At 42.3% G+C, this 22,338-nt stretch overlaps 1 protein-coding gene across 1 annotated transcript in view; it reads left to right on the top strand.

Moving 5' to 3' along the window:
• Nucleotides 1–21,772, top strand: part of epas1b (endothelial PAS domain protein 1b) — a 160,640-nt gene extending 138,868 nt beyond the window's left edge. Inside the window, exons 9-15 of the mRNA XM_078557169.1 lie at nt 759–982; nt 1,715–1,923; nt 3,740–3,850; nt 7,911–8,389; nt 11,068–11,185; nt 17,598–17,730; nt 19,914–21,772. Of these exons, the coding sequence (XP_078413295.1) occupies nt 759–982; nt 1,715–1,923; nt 3,740–3,850; nt 7,911–8,389; nt 11,068–11,185; nt 17,598–17,730; nt 19,914–20,065 (1,426 nt within the window). The 3' untranslated portion in view covers nt 20,066–21,772. The remainder of the gene's footprint in view (nt 1–758; nt 983–1,714; nt 1,924–3,739; nt 3,851–7,910; nt 8,390–11,067; nt 11,186–17,597; nt 17,731–19,913) is intronic.
• The last annotated feature ends 566 nt before the right edge of the window (nt 21,773–22,338 follow it).

Below are 22,338 nucleotides of genomic sequence, written 5' to 3'. Positions count from 1 at the left end.
GCAATAAAACTATAATCAGGTTTGGATAAAATAAATTTAGGGGGGGTCTAAGGTTTGTAATTGTTATCTCCATTTGTTTTACCAATAAAATGTTTAACTGTGGAACAGATTGTGACTGAAGAAAACATAATAAGAATCTCGTTGAAATTTTTAAAAATTACAAGATGGTAATTCATAAAATTCTACATTCAGAAATTGCTTCAAAATATAATTCCCAGCGAATGTTATTGATGGCTGGATCAAATTCAATGTGCATTGTTGTAAGTTATCAATAATTATGTAGAAGGGTTACTGCAGTGACTATCAACTTGGCTCAATTGATAATATTCTTGGAAGCATGGGGATTCTGACTTGAGCATATTATGTTAGATCACAACCCAGTGCAGCTGATTGTTGGAAGTATTTAGATGAGATATTAAACCATAACTCTATCTGTTTACTCAGCGGGACACGAAAATCCCATGGCACAATTTGGACATGAGCAAAGAGCTCTCCCAGTATCTGGGCCAACATTCATGCAAACCAAAGCCAGATTTTTAAAATTCATTCAATTGCTATCTGTACATGAAACCTTGCATTGTGGCTACAGTGGTTGTCAACATAACTGTGACTACAGTTCAAAAGTAATCTATGGATGATAAATTGCCATCAGATATCCTGAGAATGTGACGTGATGTTAAATAAATGCACATTGTTCCTCTCTTTCATTCTACAATACAGTTTTAAAAATTCTGAAATCAATTATTTTGCATTCTCAGTGAGATTGAGGAGAACAATGTTGTGTTCTCCATGGACCAGACGGAGTCTCTGTTCAAGCCTTGCCAGGCTGTGAGAAATATGAATGGGAAGCACATCAATGGAACTCCAATGCCAGATGATGGTAATCTGCTGTTCAGTAAACTGAAGGAAGAACCTGAAGAACTAGCACAACTTGCTCCTACACCAGGAGATTCCATCATTTTACTTGATTTCGGTATCAATGGTACGCAGTTACAAACTGTTGTAAGTTGCTAGAATTTAAAACATTGTGATTTAGTTAAACTTTAATGATACATAAGCCATATTTTCTTCAATAAATATTTGATTTTTTCCCAATTTTTAAAGAAATATCCTCCCATGATTGGGATTGTGCTCAACGAAGTATACAACAATCTCAGTTGTGCATTCTGAGCAAGGCAACCAGGTAGAGAACAGGCACCTCCACACGAGGAAAGAAAAATGGGAGGAAAAATAACTCAGGATGCTCTCATGCTCTTTTGAGTACCATTGCAAGAGATCTAAGCACAGTTTAGGAATGCTGTATTATGAGAGTAAAACTTAAAAAGGAAACAAATAAAAAAAATACACTGGCCGGGATTTTCTGGCCCCATCGCAGGTGGGTCCTGCCGTGGACGAGGCGGCGCCCCAGCCAGAAGTCCATTGACTTGCGTCGGGACCAGAAGATTGTGGCGGCGGGCGGGTGCGGAAAATCCCGCTGGCTGGTTAGGGCAGTGATTAGGAAAAATGTCTAGTTGAGCCTTTATTGCAAAACAATTAGAATTGTCTCAGACGCAATAGAAATGATTCATTGTAAGATCATTGTTGGGTGCAAATTTGTCCATATCCTGTCAAGCTGGCAGCTTAGGGCCATTTTTGCTTAGCAATGCATCAATATGTGAGGATGTGGCTGACCAATAATTTCAGCAAATGTACTGTTCTTTGTCACCTTCACTAGGAAACCAGCAGTTTGAGGAAACCCCTCTTTATAATAAGATTATTATGCCACCAAACAAGCGGTGGCCAATGGAAGTTGCAAAACCAAATGTGAAAGGTCCGGCCGAGCTCAGCAAGCAGTCATCATCAGATCTGCATCCATTTACAGTGCCGCAGGTCCCATCAGGCAATTCCACCCCAAGCTCATGCAGCAGCACCTCTTGCTCTTCAGTAAGTGACCAGATAAAATTACTGTCGCTCAACTTTAGAACAGCAGTAGCAGTAATTCACAGCTATATAAAATCTTTAGTATAGAACATGCCACATGGGGAAGTGGGAAGAGGAATAGAAAATAAATTAGTTAAAGGAATAGTCACTGTGCCATAGTAATGGAGTTAAGAGAGGTTGACAACAGATTGATCGAAACAATGCCCATTTTCACCTCTACCTTACCCCATTTACCATATAAATCTCATTCACAGTTTCATTTCTTCTACCTGTGATTCATGCAATGTCCCTGACCGCCAACCTCTACAAACTTCAAATCATCTAAAACTCTGTCACTTCCATCTCCCTTGCCCTAAGTCCTGTTTATCCATCAGATCTTTTCTCCTTGGCATGTACTCATTCCTGTCCCAAAGGATTGAATCTGAAGTCCTTGCCTTCATCTACAAATCCCTCCATTGTCTTGCCTCACTCTCTGGTTCTGCATTCCCTTCCACATCCCACCACCCTCTAATGCTGGCCTCCTGTACATTCCCCTCCCATTGCTCTCTTCCCCCTAACCTTGCCTCACTCTTTAACTTCCCTGCCTAAAACTCACCCCTTCATTTTATCATTTTTAAAAGACTTTTCAAAACACAGCATTTCAATCCAGTTTTTGGCTATTTCTGCTAACATTCCCAAATGCCTTGCTTCTCTGAAAAAAAAGGTACAATATAAGTGTAAGCTTTTGTTGAAAAAAAACCACATAATTACAAGAATGCAAAGGAGCTGCTCTCCAGTTCAGCCATGTGGGAAGCCCGAAAAGCAAACCTTCTCTGGTTGCTTGCAGTCTTCTGGGCATTCAAAGACACTCAGTGCCTGATTGAGGGACCTGGCATTAGGAAGTGGGGGGCTGGGGTTAAGCCAACAGCTGCCAAACCCCCCCCCCATCCCCCTTTCCCCCCACCCTATGCCACAACCCCTATCCTGCCATCACTTAGCTGTGGCCTGGGTCCCAGTAACCCTGGCCTCAGGTGAGTGCATTGCTGGCAGCAACCACTGCTCCCACTGACGCTACTGAACAATACACAATTGCCAGCAGCTCCAGGGTTGAGATTTCTACTCCTGGATTCCATGATCCCGAAGAAGCATTTAATACAGCAGGTCTTCCCAAAAGGAGGGGACATGCGGCTCTTGCCAGCTCTCCATTAAGTGCTGTCCATTGACTATGACTTTCTGATCCTTGATTTCTGATATTTGACACCGGTGAATATTGCATGCTCCTAAATTTATTCCTATCCTGTGTATGTATCTAAAGGGTGCTTGAAAAGATTTTTTACAAGACAGTATTGAAAAACACAATTAGAATTGATGGCTAAAATAATATTTTTTAAATAAAGCTAAGTCTAGTTTATGTGATAGTTGAGTGTATACTATGTAAATTATGTTTTCTCTAGTGTCTGTAGACACAAAAATTAAAATTCTCTGAAATTAAAAGGATCTTATACTGGAATGTTACGTTTTAGTCTACCATCACAATGTTCTTTTACTGCCGGTGGGATGAAATTTATCTCACATTTTGTACCCATTTCCACAGCATTCCCTAAGTTAGTTAGAATTGCAGTATCTGACTATTTTCTCGATATCATTGTTTTTGAAACCGAGTTCTGAAAAACAACAGTACCTTCATTCATTGCACGCAACAAAGGTTTAGAATCAGACCTGTGAGTCAGCTGTAAGTGATGCTTGATACCATTTGGTGATGTACTATAGTAACGGGATGAATCAGATTATTCATCAGGTCAATACATTTTAAAATGTACCTTTAACTTTGCAATTATAGCCAAGTAGCCCTGGAGACTACTACAGTTCCTTGGACAATGATCTCAAGATTGAACTGATTGAGAAGCTTTTTGCTATGGACACTGAAGCAAAAAAACAATGCAGCACTCAGGTTAGTTCATTAAAATAAAGACAAAATAATTGTTAAAATAAGTTGTATTACCCATCAGAGAGGTTCCTTGGAGACAGATATAAAGACAGGAGCATCTATTTCATCTATTTGATTAAGATATAGTAAGGTCACATCAGAATTCTTTGAGCATGATTATTACTTTTACTGTGAAGGAGGTCGGAGAACTAGACCCATCCTTAATTTCTAACTAGTATATGAACTTTTATAGAAATATAATAAATATTTTGAGAACAGCATAGATATGCATAGGTATACAATAGACACAAGCAGAATGGTACCTCATCCCGTTTCAGTAGTCCTTGATGCGTATCCTAAAATGTTAATATGGTTCAAAATTATTATATTGAATGAATTGTAGCACTGCTGTTCATGTTGCTTTGCTTCTTCAGGGGAAAAAACAGTCATTGTGCAGACAGGGGTTGGGGTTATTGTAGGGCTGACTTCCTCTCAACAGCACAATGCCAGTGACTATTAACATATCTCAAAGTGCAGTACACTCTCCACAATTTTGCCCATTGTTAACTCAATTTTCAAAGGATTTGCAAAAGTCCGCTGGGTAGACAATCTGGGGAGTATTTTCCCCTTGTCGGGCGGGCGCGGTGGGCAGGTCCGGGAGCGGCCGCGAAACCGACCACCGCCCGCGATCGGGACCAGATCGCAATTTAACGCCAGCTGGCCAATTAACGGTCAGCCAGCGTGAGTCACGTGCTGAAACGCTCAGCGCTGCATGGGTTGGGCGGGGGGAGGTGGGGTGGGTAGAGGGCGAGCGCGGAAGTCAGCGCATGTGCGCGGGTGCGCTCACAGAAAGCTCCCTGAAGGCAGCTGAAGATTTATAACTTTATAAATGAAGATTTTAAAATTAAGGAAAACATGTCCCCTCATTTGACTCTGTCACATGAGCAGGGACGTGTTAAAAATGAGTTCTAAAAGTTTTTATTGTTTTTTTTTAAATCAATGGTTGAAACCTCATCCCGCCCATGGATGAGGTTTCGCAAAAAAATGCAAAGGCCGCTTGGCTTTTTTTGCCCACCCACCAACTGTTAGGTTGGGCGAGCAGCGAAAAATTCAATTCAATTAATTGATTAAGGGCCTTAATAGGCCTCTTAAATGTCAGCGGCTGCGCTGCCGCCTCTTGCGTGTGCCCGTCAAACGAAATATCGTGCGAGTATGCGATGACGTCGGGATGCTTGACTGACACCATCATGCACCTGTTCGGGTCGGGCGCACGCCCACCCAACGAGGGAAAGATTCTGCCCTCTATATCTGAATCCTCTTGTGATGTGAAAGAGTGGCGCATAAAACCTACACTTTTATAACGCAATAAAAAATAATTTGCAAATTTAATAATTTTAACACCAAATTATTTCTAAGCGAAACACGCCTTAATTTATTTCTACTTGTGAGACACTTAATTGAATCTCCAACCTGCTGAATCTGGAGAAGTCTGGGAGGCCTTCACTGTCGTTGGGTCAAAATCCTGCAACTCCCTTCCTAACAGCACTGTGGGTGTACCTACACCACATGGACTGCAGCGGTTCAATAAGGCAGCTCACCACCACCTTCTCAAGGGCATCTAGGGATGGGCAATAAATGCTGGCCCAGCCAGCGAAGCCCACATCTCGTGAATGAATGAAAAAGAGGAATATTGGCCAGGATCTTGCGGTAGGATTGATGGCAAAACTGTCAGCGATCGCTGTCACTATTCCTTTAAAACTGACAGCAACTTCTGGGAGAGAATTTTAACATTCTGACACACTGGGAGTGGGTGGGAGGGTGGTGCTGGTAGTGCATGGGAAGTCTGGAGGTCTGTGTTTCCCCACCGGCTGTGGAGTTTTACCTCTATAGCATGTGTCTTTTGTCAATCTGCCCAGAAGTCAGCCTGATTTACAGGCTTGGCTTCCAGTCAAACAGGGAATGTTTTGGAGAAGGCTGTAGGACCGAATAGGCCTGATTGATGACCATTGGGGGTGGGAGGGGTTGGGGGTATAATTCTAACCTCATGGGAGCATCCAATCCCAGTGAGTATACAATCTTGAGATAGGTTTCAGGGGTAGGTCTCATGGTAGGGGAGCATGTGGGGCCATGAGGAAGGACTCCTGCTTCTCCTGACCCATAAGGACTGCTCGCACAAGTAGCTGCCTAATTTCCCAAGGCCTGGGAACCCCAGTTAACCCTGTAAAGCAGGTTAAATCTTAGCTTTCCAGCCTCAATGTATTCAAAATACCAACCCACCCCCTGGGAACAGGTTGGTTGTCCGCCTCCATTATCCCACTTGTTGGTGAGTTGAAGCCAGCTTCCAATCAGGCTTTCATTTTTTGTCCATTTAACATCTCCTACCTGTACCCAATTCCACCTGCTCATCCATGTTAAGATTTCCACTACACTACCACCCCTTCCGCCCACAGTTAAATGCAAAAGTTCTACAGTGCTTCGACACACTGTTGAAGTCCCCACAGTCAATTAGATATTAGATATCACTGAACTAACGGGAATTTCCCCTTCTATGCTACAAGATCACTGTTCAAAGCCTTCTAATAAGTTATGCCTTGTTAATGAGCTAACTGGGTTTTTTTTTGCAGTGTACTAAGTAATAACTACTACTGAAGAAACTCTCTGGTTCTAGAAAAGTAATTTTATAGAGTCATAGAAGTCTACAGCACAGAAAAAGGCCCTTTGGCCCATCGAGTCTGCACCGGTCAAACAAGTACCTAATTATTCTAATCCCATTTTCCAGCACTAGGCCCATAGCCTTGTATGCCATGGCATCGCAAGTGCACATCCAAATACTTCTTAAATGTTGAGGGTTTCTGCCTCTACCACCCTTTCAGGCAGTGAGTTCCAGATTCCCACCACCCTCTGGGTGAAAAAAATTCTTCCTCACATCCCCTCTAAACCTCTTGCTCCTTACCTTAAATCTATGCCCCCTGGTTACTGATCCCTCCACCAAGGGGAAAAGTTCCTTCCTGTCTACCCCTCATTTTATATTTTTGCAATGTTATTTTTTTCTATGCTGATAAAGATTTCAATTTTCAATGTTTTTTTAAGTTTATGATATTTCAGCTTCTAATCTGTATGTTCCAACCATTTATTTCAGTTTGTAACATTCAATAAAAATAAAGTTAAGGATAATCAGCTGGAATTGGTTCGTAGTTTATTCTTGTAAATTTTGCCAGAATGCTTGAGAACAAAATATTTACAATTTACATCTTCAGGAAAGCGACATCTATTAAAACAAATACGTTCAATCAAACATATTCTAATCATGAATCGCTCTCTCTACATTTAAGTCTCCATAAAGGTAGATTCATTTTTAAACTATATGGGTTAAAATATTATCCTGTAAGATTCTACCAGTTTTCAAATCAGACAAATTTCCGTAGATCGTAACGCACAGGAAAACCCAACATACAGATTTGTTATGTCAATTTGAGCTAAGACAGCACATCACCTTAATTGTACCTTTTATAGACAATTTATCTTTCAGGAGCCTTCCACTAGCAACTGCAGGTTCAGTTTGAAATAATAATAGGGCAAAGTACAGGAAAAATAGGTCTTGAGGTCTTTAATTTTGCTGGAATGCAATGCAGCTACAAATATTTGTTTTCAAATATAAGGATAGCTTTCTCTCATCAGGAATTTGATGCTCTGGAGTTATATGATATGGAAGATAACTTTTTTTTCGCCAATTTCTCATTAAGGGAACTAAATGCTCTTTGAGGGGAAAAAAGAAGGTAAATTCCATTTACCGTTACTATTCCTCAGGGCATTGTTTCTGAAAGCATTGAGAAAACATTTTTTTTCTTTATTTTGTATGGTTGTTGTGGCCAGCATGTCCTCAAGCTGTGTTATCCCTAGCTAACTCTATCCCGCTTCTAGGAAAATTGTACTGCTCATAAGCCAATTTATTTCCCTTCAATTTGCTGTCAAGTAGAATAGTCTATATATTCTCAACTGCGTAAAGCTAAACAATCTGACATAAATTCCAAGTATTCTGCACATAATATCGTGTATTCTATTCATCATCCTTAATTTGTTCTAGGTGGAACTGAGTGATCTGGATCTTGAAACTCTGGCTCCCTACATTCCTATGGATGGGGAGGACTTCCAGTTGAGCCCAATCTGCCATGATGAGCAGCCCAGTTCTGAGAAATCATTAAGAACGCAAGATTATTCCACCAACATGAACAGCATGTTCCAGTCATTTGCCCCAAATTTTGTGACCTCACACAGACAGATGATGCTCGATAAGTATAGTCCCCAAGTGACATCAGTAAAGAAGAGCAACCCCACCCATATTCATCCACTACCATACAACTCTGGAAATGGTGTTTCCCTGCCGCCTTACCATGCACCTATAACTACTCCAGCATCCTCAATGGGTGGCAGACCAAATCAATGGCCGCCGGATCCGCCTTTTAACTGTACACCCAGAAAATGGAGGTTGATGGATCAGAGGACAGGATCATTGCCTGGTATCCCACCTGGCCAACCGGTGCATACGTCACTGTATAAACAAAGGTAAAGGGAACAATAGGAAAAGCTATTACTGAATTTTATGTACTTTCCAATGGTGGTTTAAAAGTTGAAGACATTTCTGCTTGTTTTAGGGAGTGGTTCTGAAACAATACTTCTTTAGAAATTTTTTTAAAACTTGCTTTTTCCCTGCACCTTCAAAACTGAAGTGCTCATCTCTAACAATTGTACACGGATATTCACAGCATAATTTCATTCCAACACACAGAGCTATTCATCACAATTTAGCATTTCCTTGTCACTCCGCAAGCTCTAATCTTAAAAGGGAATTAGAATTCTGAATTAAAATATGGGGCAACATTTTCCCCCCGTTGGGGGAGGTGGGGGGGAAGTGTGGGAGCAGGCGCGGGCAGCCGGGCCTCCGATCGGCGCCTCCGGTCGGGAGCACGCCGCCATTTTACGTGGGCAGGCCAATTTATGCCCACCCAGCGTGACATCCGCCAGGAAATGCAATGTGTTCCCTGTGCGGGTGGGGGGATTCCCTCAGCCAGGAGTGCGCTCTTTCGCGCATGTGTGCGAAAGAGCGCACAGATCTCCCTGAGGCAAAGTGCTGCCTCAGGGAAATTGGCTCCGATTCAAAAGTTGAAATAAAAGTAATAAAAAAATTTCCCTGCCATGTCCCCTCATGTGACACTGTCACTCGCCGACCGGAAAAACCTGCCCATGAGCTTTATCTGAAAAACTTTTCTTCCAATTGAAACAAATTATTTTTCTCTGCCCTATCTCAGTTGTTTATTTTCAACTGAACTCCTGAAACAAACACAGAGAGGTTGTGTAATTTGATACAATACTCAATATCATGGGCTGATTCTTCATGTAGTGTCCTCAATGAGGATCGCAAATCATGGCTCTCCACACATCTCTATCTTTAGCAGTCTTTCCATGATGCCATGATATCACAATGGGACAAGTCAAAGTGGTAGGTCCTAAGAACTACCTCAGTCAGATTGGGATTCAACCCATGTTGTTGACACTATTAAGCACCACACTCCTGAACACAACTGAACTAACTGGCCCCTCTCCATAAACTGCATTTCTAAAATAATGCCTCGATCATCAGGCCCCCTTTCACTTCAAAGTGCTATTTTATCCTGAAATGAAAGTAGTGAATGAATTCATCGTGTATTAATAGTAAGTTTGTGTAAAACATAGGGCAGAATTTTACAGTTTGCAGTGGGTGGGTTTGCATGTGGCAGTGCTGGTAAAATTCTGTAGGTGGCTTTCCCGACGCCTACCTTCTCACCCTCAACCTCGCTGCAATTTTACGGGTGGTGGACAAGACCTAGGGTGGCCTGCCCACTCTCTCCTCAATTGAGGCCCTTCACAGGCCCTCTTTTGTGATTGGGGCCCCCCCCTTGCACCTTCGTTGGGTGTCCCCTCCCTGCCTGGCCTATGTGCCCTGTCCCCTTGCACCGCCCCTTCCACCTTAGGGCCCCCTGATCTGGCCTGAGCGAACCCTCCAGCTCTCACCTCACATCTGACTCCTGGCTCTTCTTCGCTGGGACTGAATGCAGTGCCAGCAGTGGTCACCTCTCCCAGTGGCGCTGCGGGGCCACAGAGCTGCCGGCAAATCAGGTGCCAGTAACTCTTGGAGATGGGACATCCTCTCCAGATGGAACGGAAGGCCCATCTCAAACCAGTTAATGCTCCTCAGGGCATTAAATGGCTGTCCGACTGCCATACAGATGGGGGGAGTGAGTTCCCCGCCAACTTCTTCAGTAGCTGGGCAGGAAACCCTGCCACCCACTAAATGCTGCCCATAGTTATAAAAGTAAATTAATACAGAAAGAAATTGAAGTCATTTAAACTTTAATCCAATTTGCAACCAAAGATGTATGAAAGCATGAAGAAATAAATATTAAACGCAATGATACAGCATATGCAAGTGTGGTTTGGCTGAGTTCCCATTCTCAGCTTCTCTCTCATGATGAGCTTGAGTGCTTCCTTATAGCAATGGTGGAAGAGAGAACCTTAGTAGTTAGTTCTACTTCACACACCTCCTCGTGGTCAATATAGCAGTTTTGGTGGGTGGAGAGGGTGGTGATGTACTGGATTTGGGTTGCCTGTTTGGCCATCAATATAGAGAAAGCTTTAGAAGAGGCCAAGAGATCACAGAAGAATATAGATGCCTCAGCTGGTTAAACCAGTGACTAGCTAAACTGTACAGACTGGCAAAGTCCCAGATTAGGCTGCTAGTCTATGCTGATTTACTAGTCTCATTTGAGCTAGTGGTAGGACTGGTAAAATTAGCCTTAGCACCCCAGGCGGGGAAAGGAAAGTGGCCAAGACTCCCTCTATTGATTGCTTCCTGCTCTAAGTGCACAGGTGGAATTCAGGTAAGGACAAGATTGGATACAACACCTCCCATGATCTTATATTCTGCTAGTGCTCACTGTATCAGGTATCGTATGGGGAATGGTCTCTATAGCAATGCACCACATGGTGATCAGCACCACTACCGTATCCTACCATGGAATCAATAGTGGTGAAATTAGCCTTTACCAAATGTCAGTGGAAATGAAAATTGGGCACACAGTAAAACGGGCTGCCGATTTGCTATGAAGCTCTTTTGCACTACTGGTAAAGACTAATTTTGGCCCCAATATTTCAGGAGAGGGCCGAGCAAAAGAAGAGCTTTACACCATATTACTGCTTTGTATTAGGTCTCTGGACAACTTTGGACAACACGGGAAAGACATTAATACCGAAATGACTTTCAGAAACAACTTAAAACGCAAACTGCAGCTGGATTTTGGAGAGCAGATATTCCAACTCTCAGCAGTAAGTCTATTTTCAAGTAATCAGTAACGGCATTTTTCAAAATGCTTATTTTTTTTCCATATTTAAATTGGTTGAAGATGATGTTCCAATGACCAAATGTGATACTTATTGGCACAATTCTCTGATAAGATGCCATGGTGCGATAAAAGATAATAACAGCTCAAAGAACAAACTCAATTTGTAAACACTAGTTCTCAATTATATTCAATGGTTATATTACCAGCTCCATTTATTTTATACAAAGCGAGAACAAGCTTATCAACATGTAGAGCCCTTTAATCCAAAGCAGTAAACTAAAATTAACTTAGTCACACTGACTTTAAGAATGTGCCCTTGAATCAGGTTTGAGTTCGCTCACTTGAAATTGTTCAACTTGATTTGTATTGAAGTAAGTTCCAAAAAGGGAATACAGTGCAATGTCTCAAGGTGGAAGATTCGTATGGACCTGATTAGTCCATTTTACCCAATCTCCATTGTAATCAAGTTAAGTCTGCAATTTGTAGTCTGATGTAATTTACTTTAAAGAGGTGACCAGGGACAGTTAAAGTTATGCTGCTTTTTGTTTTAGCTACAATAGTATTCAACCTGAGGATTGAGAGGATTTTGAAAACCAGCAAAGAGGGGCCAAAAATTTGATTAGAAAGAGAGAAAATTGGACAGTAAACTAGCCAGGAATATGAAAAACAGATTGTAGGAACTTTTACAAGTATAAGATGGAGGAAAGTAGTTGACGTAAACAACCCCTAGGCCAGAATTTTACATACGGCGTGTGGGCACGTGTCCGACATGCCCGAGCGTAATATGATGCACGATAACGTTGGGCGTGCGTCCCGATGTCATCGTGCACTCGTGCGATATTTCATTTTGAGGGCGCGCGCCGGAGTCAGCTGTGCGCCCACCGATAATTGAAAGGGCTATTAAGGTAATTAACTTGAAATTTACTCTGCCCATCCAACCTAATGGTTGGTGGGCAGGTGAAATGGCCAAGTGGCCTTTACATTTTTTAGGAAACCTCATCCACGAGCGGGATGAGGTTTCCTAAAACTAATACATATCAAATAAAAACTTTATTTTGAAATTAAAAACATGTCCCATCTCATGTGACAAAGTCACTTGAGGGGACATGTTTTATCAAATTTTCATTGTCTTTATTCTATTTTTTAAAAAGTGCTTCAATCTCCCTGAGGCTGCTCCGTGCCTCAGGGAGATTGAAGCGCTCTTTTGTGCGCGTGCGCGAACTGTGCGCCAGGCCCGGCTCTCCCTCCTCCCTCGCACCCCCCCCCCCCCCCCCCCCCCCCCGCCCGCACAGGTAGCGCTGAGCACTGCCACTTGCGATCCACGCAGGGTGGGCCTTAATTGGCCTGCCCACGTGAAATTGCGGTGCGGAGCCGATCACTGGCGGCGGTTGGCTTCCCGACCGACCCACCCGCTCCCGCCGAGCCCGCCCAATAACTGAAAAAGCCTGGCCTAGAGTCAGAAATAGGAGAAATTATCATGTGGAATAAGGAAATGGCAAAGACAGTGAACAAATATTTTGGGCCTATCTGCACAGAAGAAGACACAAATTACAGAGCAGAAATAGAGGGTAGTCTCGGGCTATAAAAGTGAAGAACTTAAAGAAATTAATATCAGCAGACATAAAGGGCCTGAACTTCCTTGCAGTGGCAATCAGCGTCGGATTACCACTCTGTGCCCAATTACTTATCTCAATTTATCTTCGATCCTATCTCGCCCGACCTTCCGATTCAGGCCGTTCAGGATTCAGGCAGTGCAGCGCATCCCCGGGGTCCAGTGTCGAAGTCCGGGACAGTCGAAGTGAAGGAGGCCACACACCCTTTTTTTACAGCACTAGCTGCTGTAAACCAGATAAATTTAAAGGTCCAGGGAAATTTAAAGTTCCTTGATAGGCCAGGTGTCTAAGGGCAGAATCGTCCCAGATTTGCACTAAGTGCGGTAGCGGGTGGGTAAAACGATGTTTCACCCTCCAGCCGCAATGGCGGGTTTTCACGCTGTATCGTCCCAAACCTGCCGCATTAGTTATGCATTCCCGGGAAACACGCCGTTTTGATAGAGAACAGGCTGTCATTCTCCCGCCATGCCATCACCTCACCGCTTCAGCACGCCAGGTGTCATATTTAAAGTGCAGCCGCACGCACACATCTCAGTGCTTCAGTCCATGACTACTGCAGGAAAGATGTTCATGAAAGGCAAAAAGACTGCAGCCCCCAGGTTTAGTGACGCTTCACTGGAATGCCTTTTGGACACCGTGGAGGCCTGCCACGATGTCCTCTACCTCCGCTCTGGCTGCAGGATGGGCAGTGGCATGACCAACCAGGATTGGGAGGTGGTGGCAGTGGTGATCAGTGCCAATGCTGCACCTAAGAGGTTGGCCATCCAATGCAGATAGAGGATGAATGATCTCATCTGTGCAGCCAGGTTATGGCAACCATATCATTCTAAACTCACACACTCAAGCCCATCACACACTCACTGGCATCTCATTCACTGCCAGCTCAAGGGACATCACCACTCACTCTCTCACACACACACTCACATTTCCATCTGGTCTCATCTCCTCTGGAGACTGCCTCCTCAGCCCTCACCAACTTGAGGCCATTTGCACAGATCAACATGTGCCTCCACACTCACCCTGGGATAACCTCCTTCCCCAGTACAGCTCTCGTCCTGAAGCCTTTTCCCTTACCTGAGGCCACTTCTCCCCCTTCCCCAAGCTAGCCCTGCGGCCATTGTAAAGTCACCCACATATGGCTGATCTGGTAGGTAGAAACCTGCTGTGGAAGGGCATCACTTTTAGGGAAGTGACGTTAGTGCTGTCTGTGAAGCCTAACGTTGATGGCTGAGAGTGCTGACTGAAGCAAGGTAGGCAAACCAACCTTAAAGTCCCGAATGAAGTGCAGCCCGCCAGGTGCTCGTCACTTATGTACAGTTGTGAAACACGTCGGCATGTTTTCCCACCAAGGTGGGCGGACGGTCCTGCAGGGGGGTCGATTCTGACAGGTTAGCCTAATAATGATATGCAGATGTATTACACTAAGGTTCCCAATGTCCGTTGGCAGGCTGAGCGGACAATCGAAAACTAGTTTCACACCGTTGTGAAACCGATCGTGCCATATTGTACGCTCACGCCAACTAACGTGCCCGATGCCGGTGGGCACGGATAATGCTGGCCTCAGTGTCTAAGGTAAGTGGATAGGATTTGGCGGGTGCAGGGATTGGAGGTTGGAGGTGTTGGAGGTCGGGGTGTCAGAGGTTGGACGTCAGAGGTCGGGGGTCAGGTGTTGAACGTTGGGTATTGGGCCAAGTCAAGTTGGGGCTGCAGTAGGGTAGGGAGAGGAGGGTGTCGGGCCTCAGTGTGGCGGGGGGGTGGGGGTGCTGGTGTGTGTGTGTGTTGGGCCTCAGGTCGAGTCTGATTGGGCTTGGAGGGGATGGGGGTGAGAGACAAGGTTGCTGGAGGGAAGGGTCCTGTGCAGGTGGGGGGGCACAATCAGTGGGGTGGGGAGTCCCGTGATGGGGGGTTAATTAGGGAGTTGGGGGAGTCTTCTAGGGGGTTGGGGTAGTCCCATAGGTGAGGTAGTCAGGGGTGGAGGAAGACCCCTGGGGGTGGCAGGAGTCGTGTGCAGGATGGATCTGGGTCTGTACAGTAGTTACCCAGAAGTTAGAAGTGGTTTTAATGCTTCTAACTTTTTCTGGATATCTATTGGTGTGACCCAGTCGGAATCATCTGAAATTTGCGATTTGAATCACATTTTTGAATGGTTCCCAACGCAGGGCAATTGCCTATGAGAAATTTGCACTTCTGGGCCAATGCCATGCAAACCTTACCTGTGAACCTCCGAAGGGAATTCCCCAGCGCATCTTTGAGGTACTCCCACAATCGGATGCTGGGGAGCTCAGAAGTTAAGGCCCAAAGAATTAGAGAAACATAAGGAACTAAAAGCTGACAAATCTCCAGGACCCGATGGCCTATGCCCTACATCCTAGGCAGCTGCAGAGATAAAGGATGCACTCATTATGATTTTCCAAAATTCTCTAGATTCTAGAATGGTCCCAGTATTTTGGAAGTCAGCAAATGTAACACTGCTAATCAAGAAATGAGGGAGAGAGAAAACTAGGAACTATAGGTCAGTTAGCCTGCTGTTAACCATAGCAAAAATGTTGGAATCCATTATTAAGAAAATCTTAACAATGCACTTAGAAAATCATCACATGGTTTTATGAAAGTCGTAAAAATTCATTGGAGTTTTTTGAGCATGTAACTAGTAGTAAATAAAGGGGGACCAGTAGATGTAGTATACTTGGATTTCCAAAAGGCATTTTATATGGAGCCACACAAAACATTGACACACAGTGTAAGGATTCATAATGTTTGGTGTAATATAAAAATTTGGGTGGGGGATTGGTCAACCGGCAGGAAGCAGAGATTAGGGATAAACGGGGGAGTTTTCAAGTTGGCAGGCTGTAACGAGTGTTGCCTCAAGGATCAGTGCTTGGAGCCTCAGCTATTTACAATCTATATCAACGACTTAGACAAATTGACCAGGAGTAAGGTATCCAAGTTTGCTAACGATACAAAGCTAAGTGGGAATGTAAGCTATGCGGAGGATGCAAAGAGGCTACAAAAAAAATAGACAGGTTAAGTGAATGGGCAACAAGGTGGCAGGTGGAGCATAATGCGGGAAGTGTGAGGTTTTTCATTTTGGTAGTAAGAATAGAAAAGCAGATGAGTTTTTACAAGGCGTGAAACTTCTAAATATTGATGTTCAGAGAGACTTGGATATATGCGTAGAAGGAACACAGAAAGTTAGCATATAGGTATAAGGCTCGGTGTCAAATTTTGTTTGATAACACTCCTGTGAAGAGCCTAGAGACATTTTACTATGTTAAAGGTATTAAATACAAGTTGGTGTTGTTATGTCAACTACATGCCCCAGCTCATGATACGTAACTACAATAGTTAAGCACAAAATCCTTCTGGAAGATATTTGTTCGCTTAGATCACCATCATGAGATGAAGGAGGCCTGAAAATTGCTTACCATGTGAACCAATCTTATATGGATTGATCACTTCAAAAAGCTATTAGTGCCATAGTAAAGTCATGTCACCCAAAGCTCAGTTTGAATGTAGCATTAAAATACTGTCTGACATGACTACGCTTAACCTGGCAGACAGGTTAAAACTTTTACCCAAATAGGTGGGCATCAGTGCTAAAATCATGGCTGCATCACATCAGTACATTATATAACCACTACTCAATTGACAGCAACAGTACAAAACTACAGACTTCCCAATGACACTTTGGCAACCTATGCTTGGAAGCACTAGTGGGCAATTTATAAACCTGTTATATTAGCTTTTTGCTTTTGTTTTTGTTTTAAATTGTTTTTAATGTGCAGAAAGACTGAAGTATTGAAAAGCTTGAAATTGTGATATTAGGTTAGGTTTTGTCCTGGGTGGTCAAGCATAAACAGGGTGGAGGGTATCCCCGGTTCAAAGGCATTCAGTGCCTGATCGAGAAGGGAGTGGCCTGCTGAGAACCACACCCACCCCGCCCTTGCTGCTGACCTCCCATTAATGCAACCCCTCCCCCAACCCACAATACCCCTCCCATCAACACTCATTTATGGTCTGGGATCCAGCAATGATACTCAGCCTTGGGTGGGCAGCAAAGCCGTTCACTAGAGCTGTCAGTCCTAGGGTCCTTGATCCTGGGGAAGGCCCAATGCTGTCCAGCTAAGTGCCTGAGTGGCATTTAATTCAGCTTGCCTTCCCTAAAAGAAGTGATGTGAGACCCTGTCGCCTCCATTAACTACTGTCCAATGTGTCTTTTTTTATTCTTTCTGGGATGTGGGTGGTCCCTGGCTGGGCCAGCATTTGTTCCCCATCCCCGATTTCCCTTGAGAAGGTAGATTGACTGCCAGAATAAAGTTATTGTAAAGTACATGTTGGTTGCAGTCCATGCCATCATTTGGCATGTTAAGTGTGGACACTTAGGGCTTTTATCTCCTAATAAGGACACAATTGTTTAGTGGAGCTGATTACTCATGGAAGAGCACATTCTTATAATTAGAAACTGAAGGACATATAAAATCAGCACAACCTAAGGGGGTGTTATTAGGCAGGGATGGCCAAGTCCATTTCTCCTTTTTACAGTTACTAAATATAGAGGATTCATTCCAGTGATATTACCTGCCACCAACTAGTCAGGAATGCTGTTAAATCCATTGCACAGAAGAGACTACAGGATTCTAACGGAGCTCAACTTCAGATAAAGATAGTGAAGTGCTGTCAATTTGAAGATAGCGTTTAAAATATCTGTAGCTTGTACATAGCCTTGTCTGTACTACATGATCAAATGGATATGTATGGACTGACTTCCTATTTTTGTCTAAGGATACTCTATTTGACAACTCACCAAGAAGTAACGCTTCTTCACAGATGCTATGGAAGCGAATGAAGAGCATTAAATCTGAAAATGATTCCCCATTAATACATAAGAAATCCTGGAGTTCAGGCTCACTTACAGGTAAGAATGTAAAAAATTGTACTCGCCTTGGTCCTTTTCCATCTTCACTTCCCTTTACTTTGTATCTTGATTTATTTCATGTCGAGGCTTATCAAATATAATTCAACTATATATTCCCATTTATTAAGCAGAAATTCAATCACAAAATACAAAGTTTTGTTACTATTATCGATTTTGTTTGCAACTCAGGTTAAGTTTTTTGCAAATCCCATCTCAGCAGCTTTCTCCCACTGAAAATAATGGAAATAGAAAATTGAACTGACTACTGAGATCTGCGCAATCTCGACACTTAAGCAAATAAGAATAAGATTAATATTAAAAGGTTGAATGGATTTTGAGCTTGTGCAATAGTGTTAAACAGGTGATACTGAATTCGTTTAGTGCAATGGAAATAAAAATCACGATTGATGTAAAATGTGTTGCCGACTCACTGTCACTCGTTTTACACGAACGCACAAAATCAAGGGACTGAATGTTAGGCCCCAATGTGGGGCAGCATGGTCAATCTGCTCACATTCTCTTAAAGGTATGTTGCACCTCAGAAGTGCCTGTAGGATTCCTTGAGCCTGAGAGAGTTGAAGAAACAAACTTACAGGTTCCTACTGGCAGCACGGAGCCTTTAGGCTGTGCAAACATAAAAGCGGGCGGGTGCAGAAATTCGTGCTGCCAGCCAGCATACCCGGTCCCTGGCACCATCCTGCCCCCAGGTCAATTTCCCAGAGGCGGGATGGAGTGTAGTGAGTCTACCCGTCCGCAAGCTGCGGGTAGCCAGTTAAGCCTGTTTTAAGGGCTTTTATGGCTATTGTCAGAGGCCGGTTCAGCAGCAGTCAATTGCAAATCTTGGCAACGCCCAGAAAGTCAAAACTGAAAGGTTAAACTTTTTGAAATAGTTGGCAAAATTTCAAACTAACCATGGCACAGCAAATAGCAGAATGACCTCTTTAAACGTGTATCGTTGTGACTGATGTTGTTGCAAGTGCCATTAATATGGGTTCACTGTTTATATTCTTCTGTACAGTATTGACTGTTAAAAAGAATAATTACATCAATGTACAGGAGTGGAAAAAAATATTGTTTCTCCAACTGGTATTTCTGTTGATTCAGAATTTTATACCTAACACCACCTCTTAACGCTTCCGAGTTAAAATCTTCACCAGGTTCTTAAATTAATCAACTCTGTTCAAATTTGCTGATGTGATCCATCTTCCTTGGCAATCCACAACATTCATTCACCATCATATACGAATTTATTCAAATAAAAAATTTACTCAAACTGCATCTTCTAAAGGCTTAAGGATATAAACTGTCATTGTAGAATTTGTAAAAATGTTAAATATATTGGCGTATAAATTTGGCTGCGCAGCGGATTTGTTTTGGCGTTAACTGACTTACTAAGTTCCAAACATGAAGATCAGGAATGCGTGCTCATTTCCAGTGGAAATGTGCTTCCCACCATATTGGGAAAGAAAGTCGTGCTGGCAGCAGGAATGCGCGTCAGCAACAGTAAAAGTGAAGAATAATCTCGGTAAATTAAGACCCTTTGCTCCTTGAAGGATTTCTTGTAGATTTCACAGATGACCTTGTACAGCACAACTTGGTGATAACCGGCTGGAAGACCCCCATACTTACCTGAATGTGGAGCCCCCACATTGAAAGAACATAGGCCGCTCCCCCTCCTCCCAACCACCAACACCTCCCCCACCCCAATCCGGCCACCCTGATTCAGTCACTGATCCCTCTGACCTGAGTCCCAATTGTAGCCTTCCCCAGTCATTGATAGCCCCGAACAGCTGATGCCTGATTGCCTACCCTTCCTCACTTATCTGAGAGCTGCTGCCATAATTTTTTCATTAATGATTTGCTGCCACTCACTGGCACCATTGAAATGAGACCTGAGGCCCAATATTAGGGCATCTTGGCCCTCACCACTCAGATGCAGCAGTTGGCCCCTGGTGTACCCCAATTTCTACGTCATTATGTTTATTCTGTCTCCACCTGTTAAAACATTGGTTTTAAGCATGTCCCTCTTTAATTTACTTTTTTAGGAACTGTACAAAAAACAATGTGCACAGTAGTCTGAATAATAAAGTCATCACTTTCTATCATGATGCTTTGTGGATAAATATTTTAAAGTAATCTTAATCATAGTATAAACATTTCTTTGTCCATTTTTATAACTGCAGGAATGGCAAGCCGTCTTTTGGGTTCATCATTTCTGGCTTATTCCTTGCCAGAGCTGACAAGGTATGACTGTGAAGTAAATGCACCTGTACTGGGGAGCTCAACACTTCTGCACGGACGTGAATTGCTTAGAGCGCTCGACCAAGCAACTTAAATGGTTCTGCAATAAACCACTAGCCTGAACTGTGATAACTGCTTCAGTTTCTAAAGATATATTTTGCAGGTAGTCTATTATTGACATGTAGTTTAAAGAATCACTTACTTGTTCAACTTGTCCACATCTTTACATAATGACTTTTCTCAGATTAACCTGTGTGTTCAATTATTCTTGCCATTATAACATCACACTTGTTAAATCTAATCTTTCTTGGATTTTAAACTAAAACATTTTTCATTTTGAGAAAAGGTTCTCAGTTTTTTTCTTGTAGCATTATGATGTTTCCTAACTCTCAACTTACTCTTTCAATTAAAAAGCAGCTATTTTCATGTGTTGAAAGAAATGCACTTAATTTTTTAAAAATAAGACAATTAAAATGTTCCACTATTTTTCCTACAGGCGATCAGTGAATTAAAATACTAACGGCTAAAAATTTATATTAGAAAGCAGATATATTGTATGTGGACATTTTGTTCAGTTGCACACTGTAGCTTCAATAAGCTTTGTCTTTTTTGTGATTCATTTACTAAATATTAAGCTTTTAAAGATTTATAGAATTTTGATGTTAATCTTGTACTGGTACTTCAAGTAGCAGAAACAGAATGGATTTCTACTTGTATTCACATAATCAAGTTAATGCGTCATTTTATTATTTAGTGCTGGTTTTGCATTCAATTGGTATTCTGGTCGGTGGTAACCTAGGGGTGTCTTGAGAATGGCAAGCTGCCAACAAATTAGTATTAATGTTTTATTAAAAAGCTGGAATATTTTACATATCCAATGCACAGTAAGAGAAAAATCAAAACACAAAAAGTAAAAGATTTAAAATATATTTAGTTGTATTTTTCTTTGGTCAGGTATAACACAGTTCTTTTATTCTGTTGACTTGTCTTGGATCTTTGTGGGACCCTGCTAAATTAAGGTCAAACCTTTATGCTCTATGTAGGATAAATGAGGCTAGCTGTTGCAGGAAAGTATTTTACACTTTACTTCACTAAAGGAAGGTGCAAAATATTCCCAAATGACTGCAAATTGAGGATTAAAAAGGTCAATTCTCACTGTCATTGAAAAACAATGGACTTTAATTTTTTCTGATTTATTTGTTGATCTCAAATTTCCCTTTATAAGGGCATTCTACAGTTGAGTAGCGTTATATCCTGATACTTCATCCCCACTGTACATTCAACAGGGCCACACTTACAACAGACTGTGAAGGTTTGACCTCAATACATATACTCTTCAGTGATAAAGTTGCTTTTACATTGCTGGGAACCCTTCAAGTGCCACAAGTTTTGAACAGTGATTTGTTTTTCCCGAAGGAAACATTTAAAGGAAGTACCAAGATTAGTTCCTCAAAATCAAAGGGAGGGGTCACGGTACAATGAATTTGAAGTGGAGGAATCATCTGATATTTTGGCTCAAAAATGTCAACGCATTTGAAGGGTTAGGGTTGCAGGCAAACTTTTGGGGATTTATAGGCTTGGTGCAGTCTCAACATTAAACAAACAATGCAAGCATCTTGTTAAAATAGTATGCCAGTGTTTCAGTTCTAATATTAACAACCATAGGTTTTATTACAAGTATTTAATATCTGTATGGCTTGGCTCTTAATACCTTATTCTGTATGGGAAATTTTAATCTAATGAGGTAATGTATTTTTGACACCATTAGCTTATTAAAGCATAAAAAGTTTCATGTCACAAATTTACTTGTGCTTTATTATGTCTTTTGTCATTCATTTTGCGGTTATAAAAGCAAAGCTACTATATAATACATGATAGGAGTGAAAGGGGATGTAGCATAAGTACCAGTTTTGCAATCCTTGCAGAGTGAGCCAAAAGCACAAAGCTGACTATCGCAACATTCTAATGTCAGCTTACTTGGAAAAATAGGCATCAGTTCCCAACACAGCTTTTTTCTTTGGCACAAAATTGGTTTAATGGAAAATGTGTAAAACATGGTTAACAGCTCATACCTAAAAAGATGTGTCCCCTTTAAGTTAAGTGGCTGCAAGTATGTTTCACTTTTTAATACGACTTTTTTATAATCAAAGTGCATTCTCAATAATAGCCTTTGTGAATGTGAGTAATTGGAAAAGAGGTAGTGCCAGGAAAAAAAGTCAAGTGAAAAGGCAGAAATTGGAATCTGCACGTTAAATAACAAGCAGCATCCGACATCCTTTGCAAAGTGTTGAGCTGCTGAAGCCAGCTTTCATCTGACACACCCAAGTGTTTGAACCAGTAAGCAGTCCGGATATAAGGATGAGTGTG

This window comes from Cetorhinus maximus, chromosome 14, assembly GCF_964194155.1.
Source record: "Cetorhinus maximus chromosome 14, sCetMax3.hap1.1, whole genome shotgun sequence".
Taxonomy (NCBI): domain Eukaryota; kingdom Metazoa; phylum Chordata; class Chondrichthyes; order Lamniformes; family Cetorhinidae; genus Cetorhinus; species Cetorhinus maximus.
Note: the sequence above shows the minus strand (reverse complement) of the source record. Positions and strands in the feature narration are given on the sequence as shown.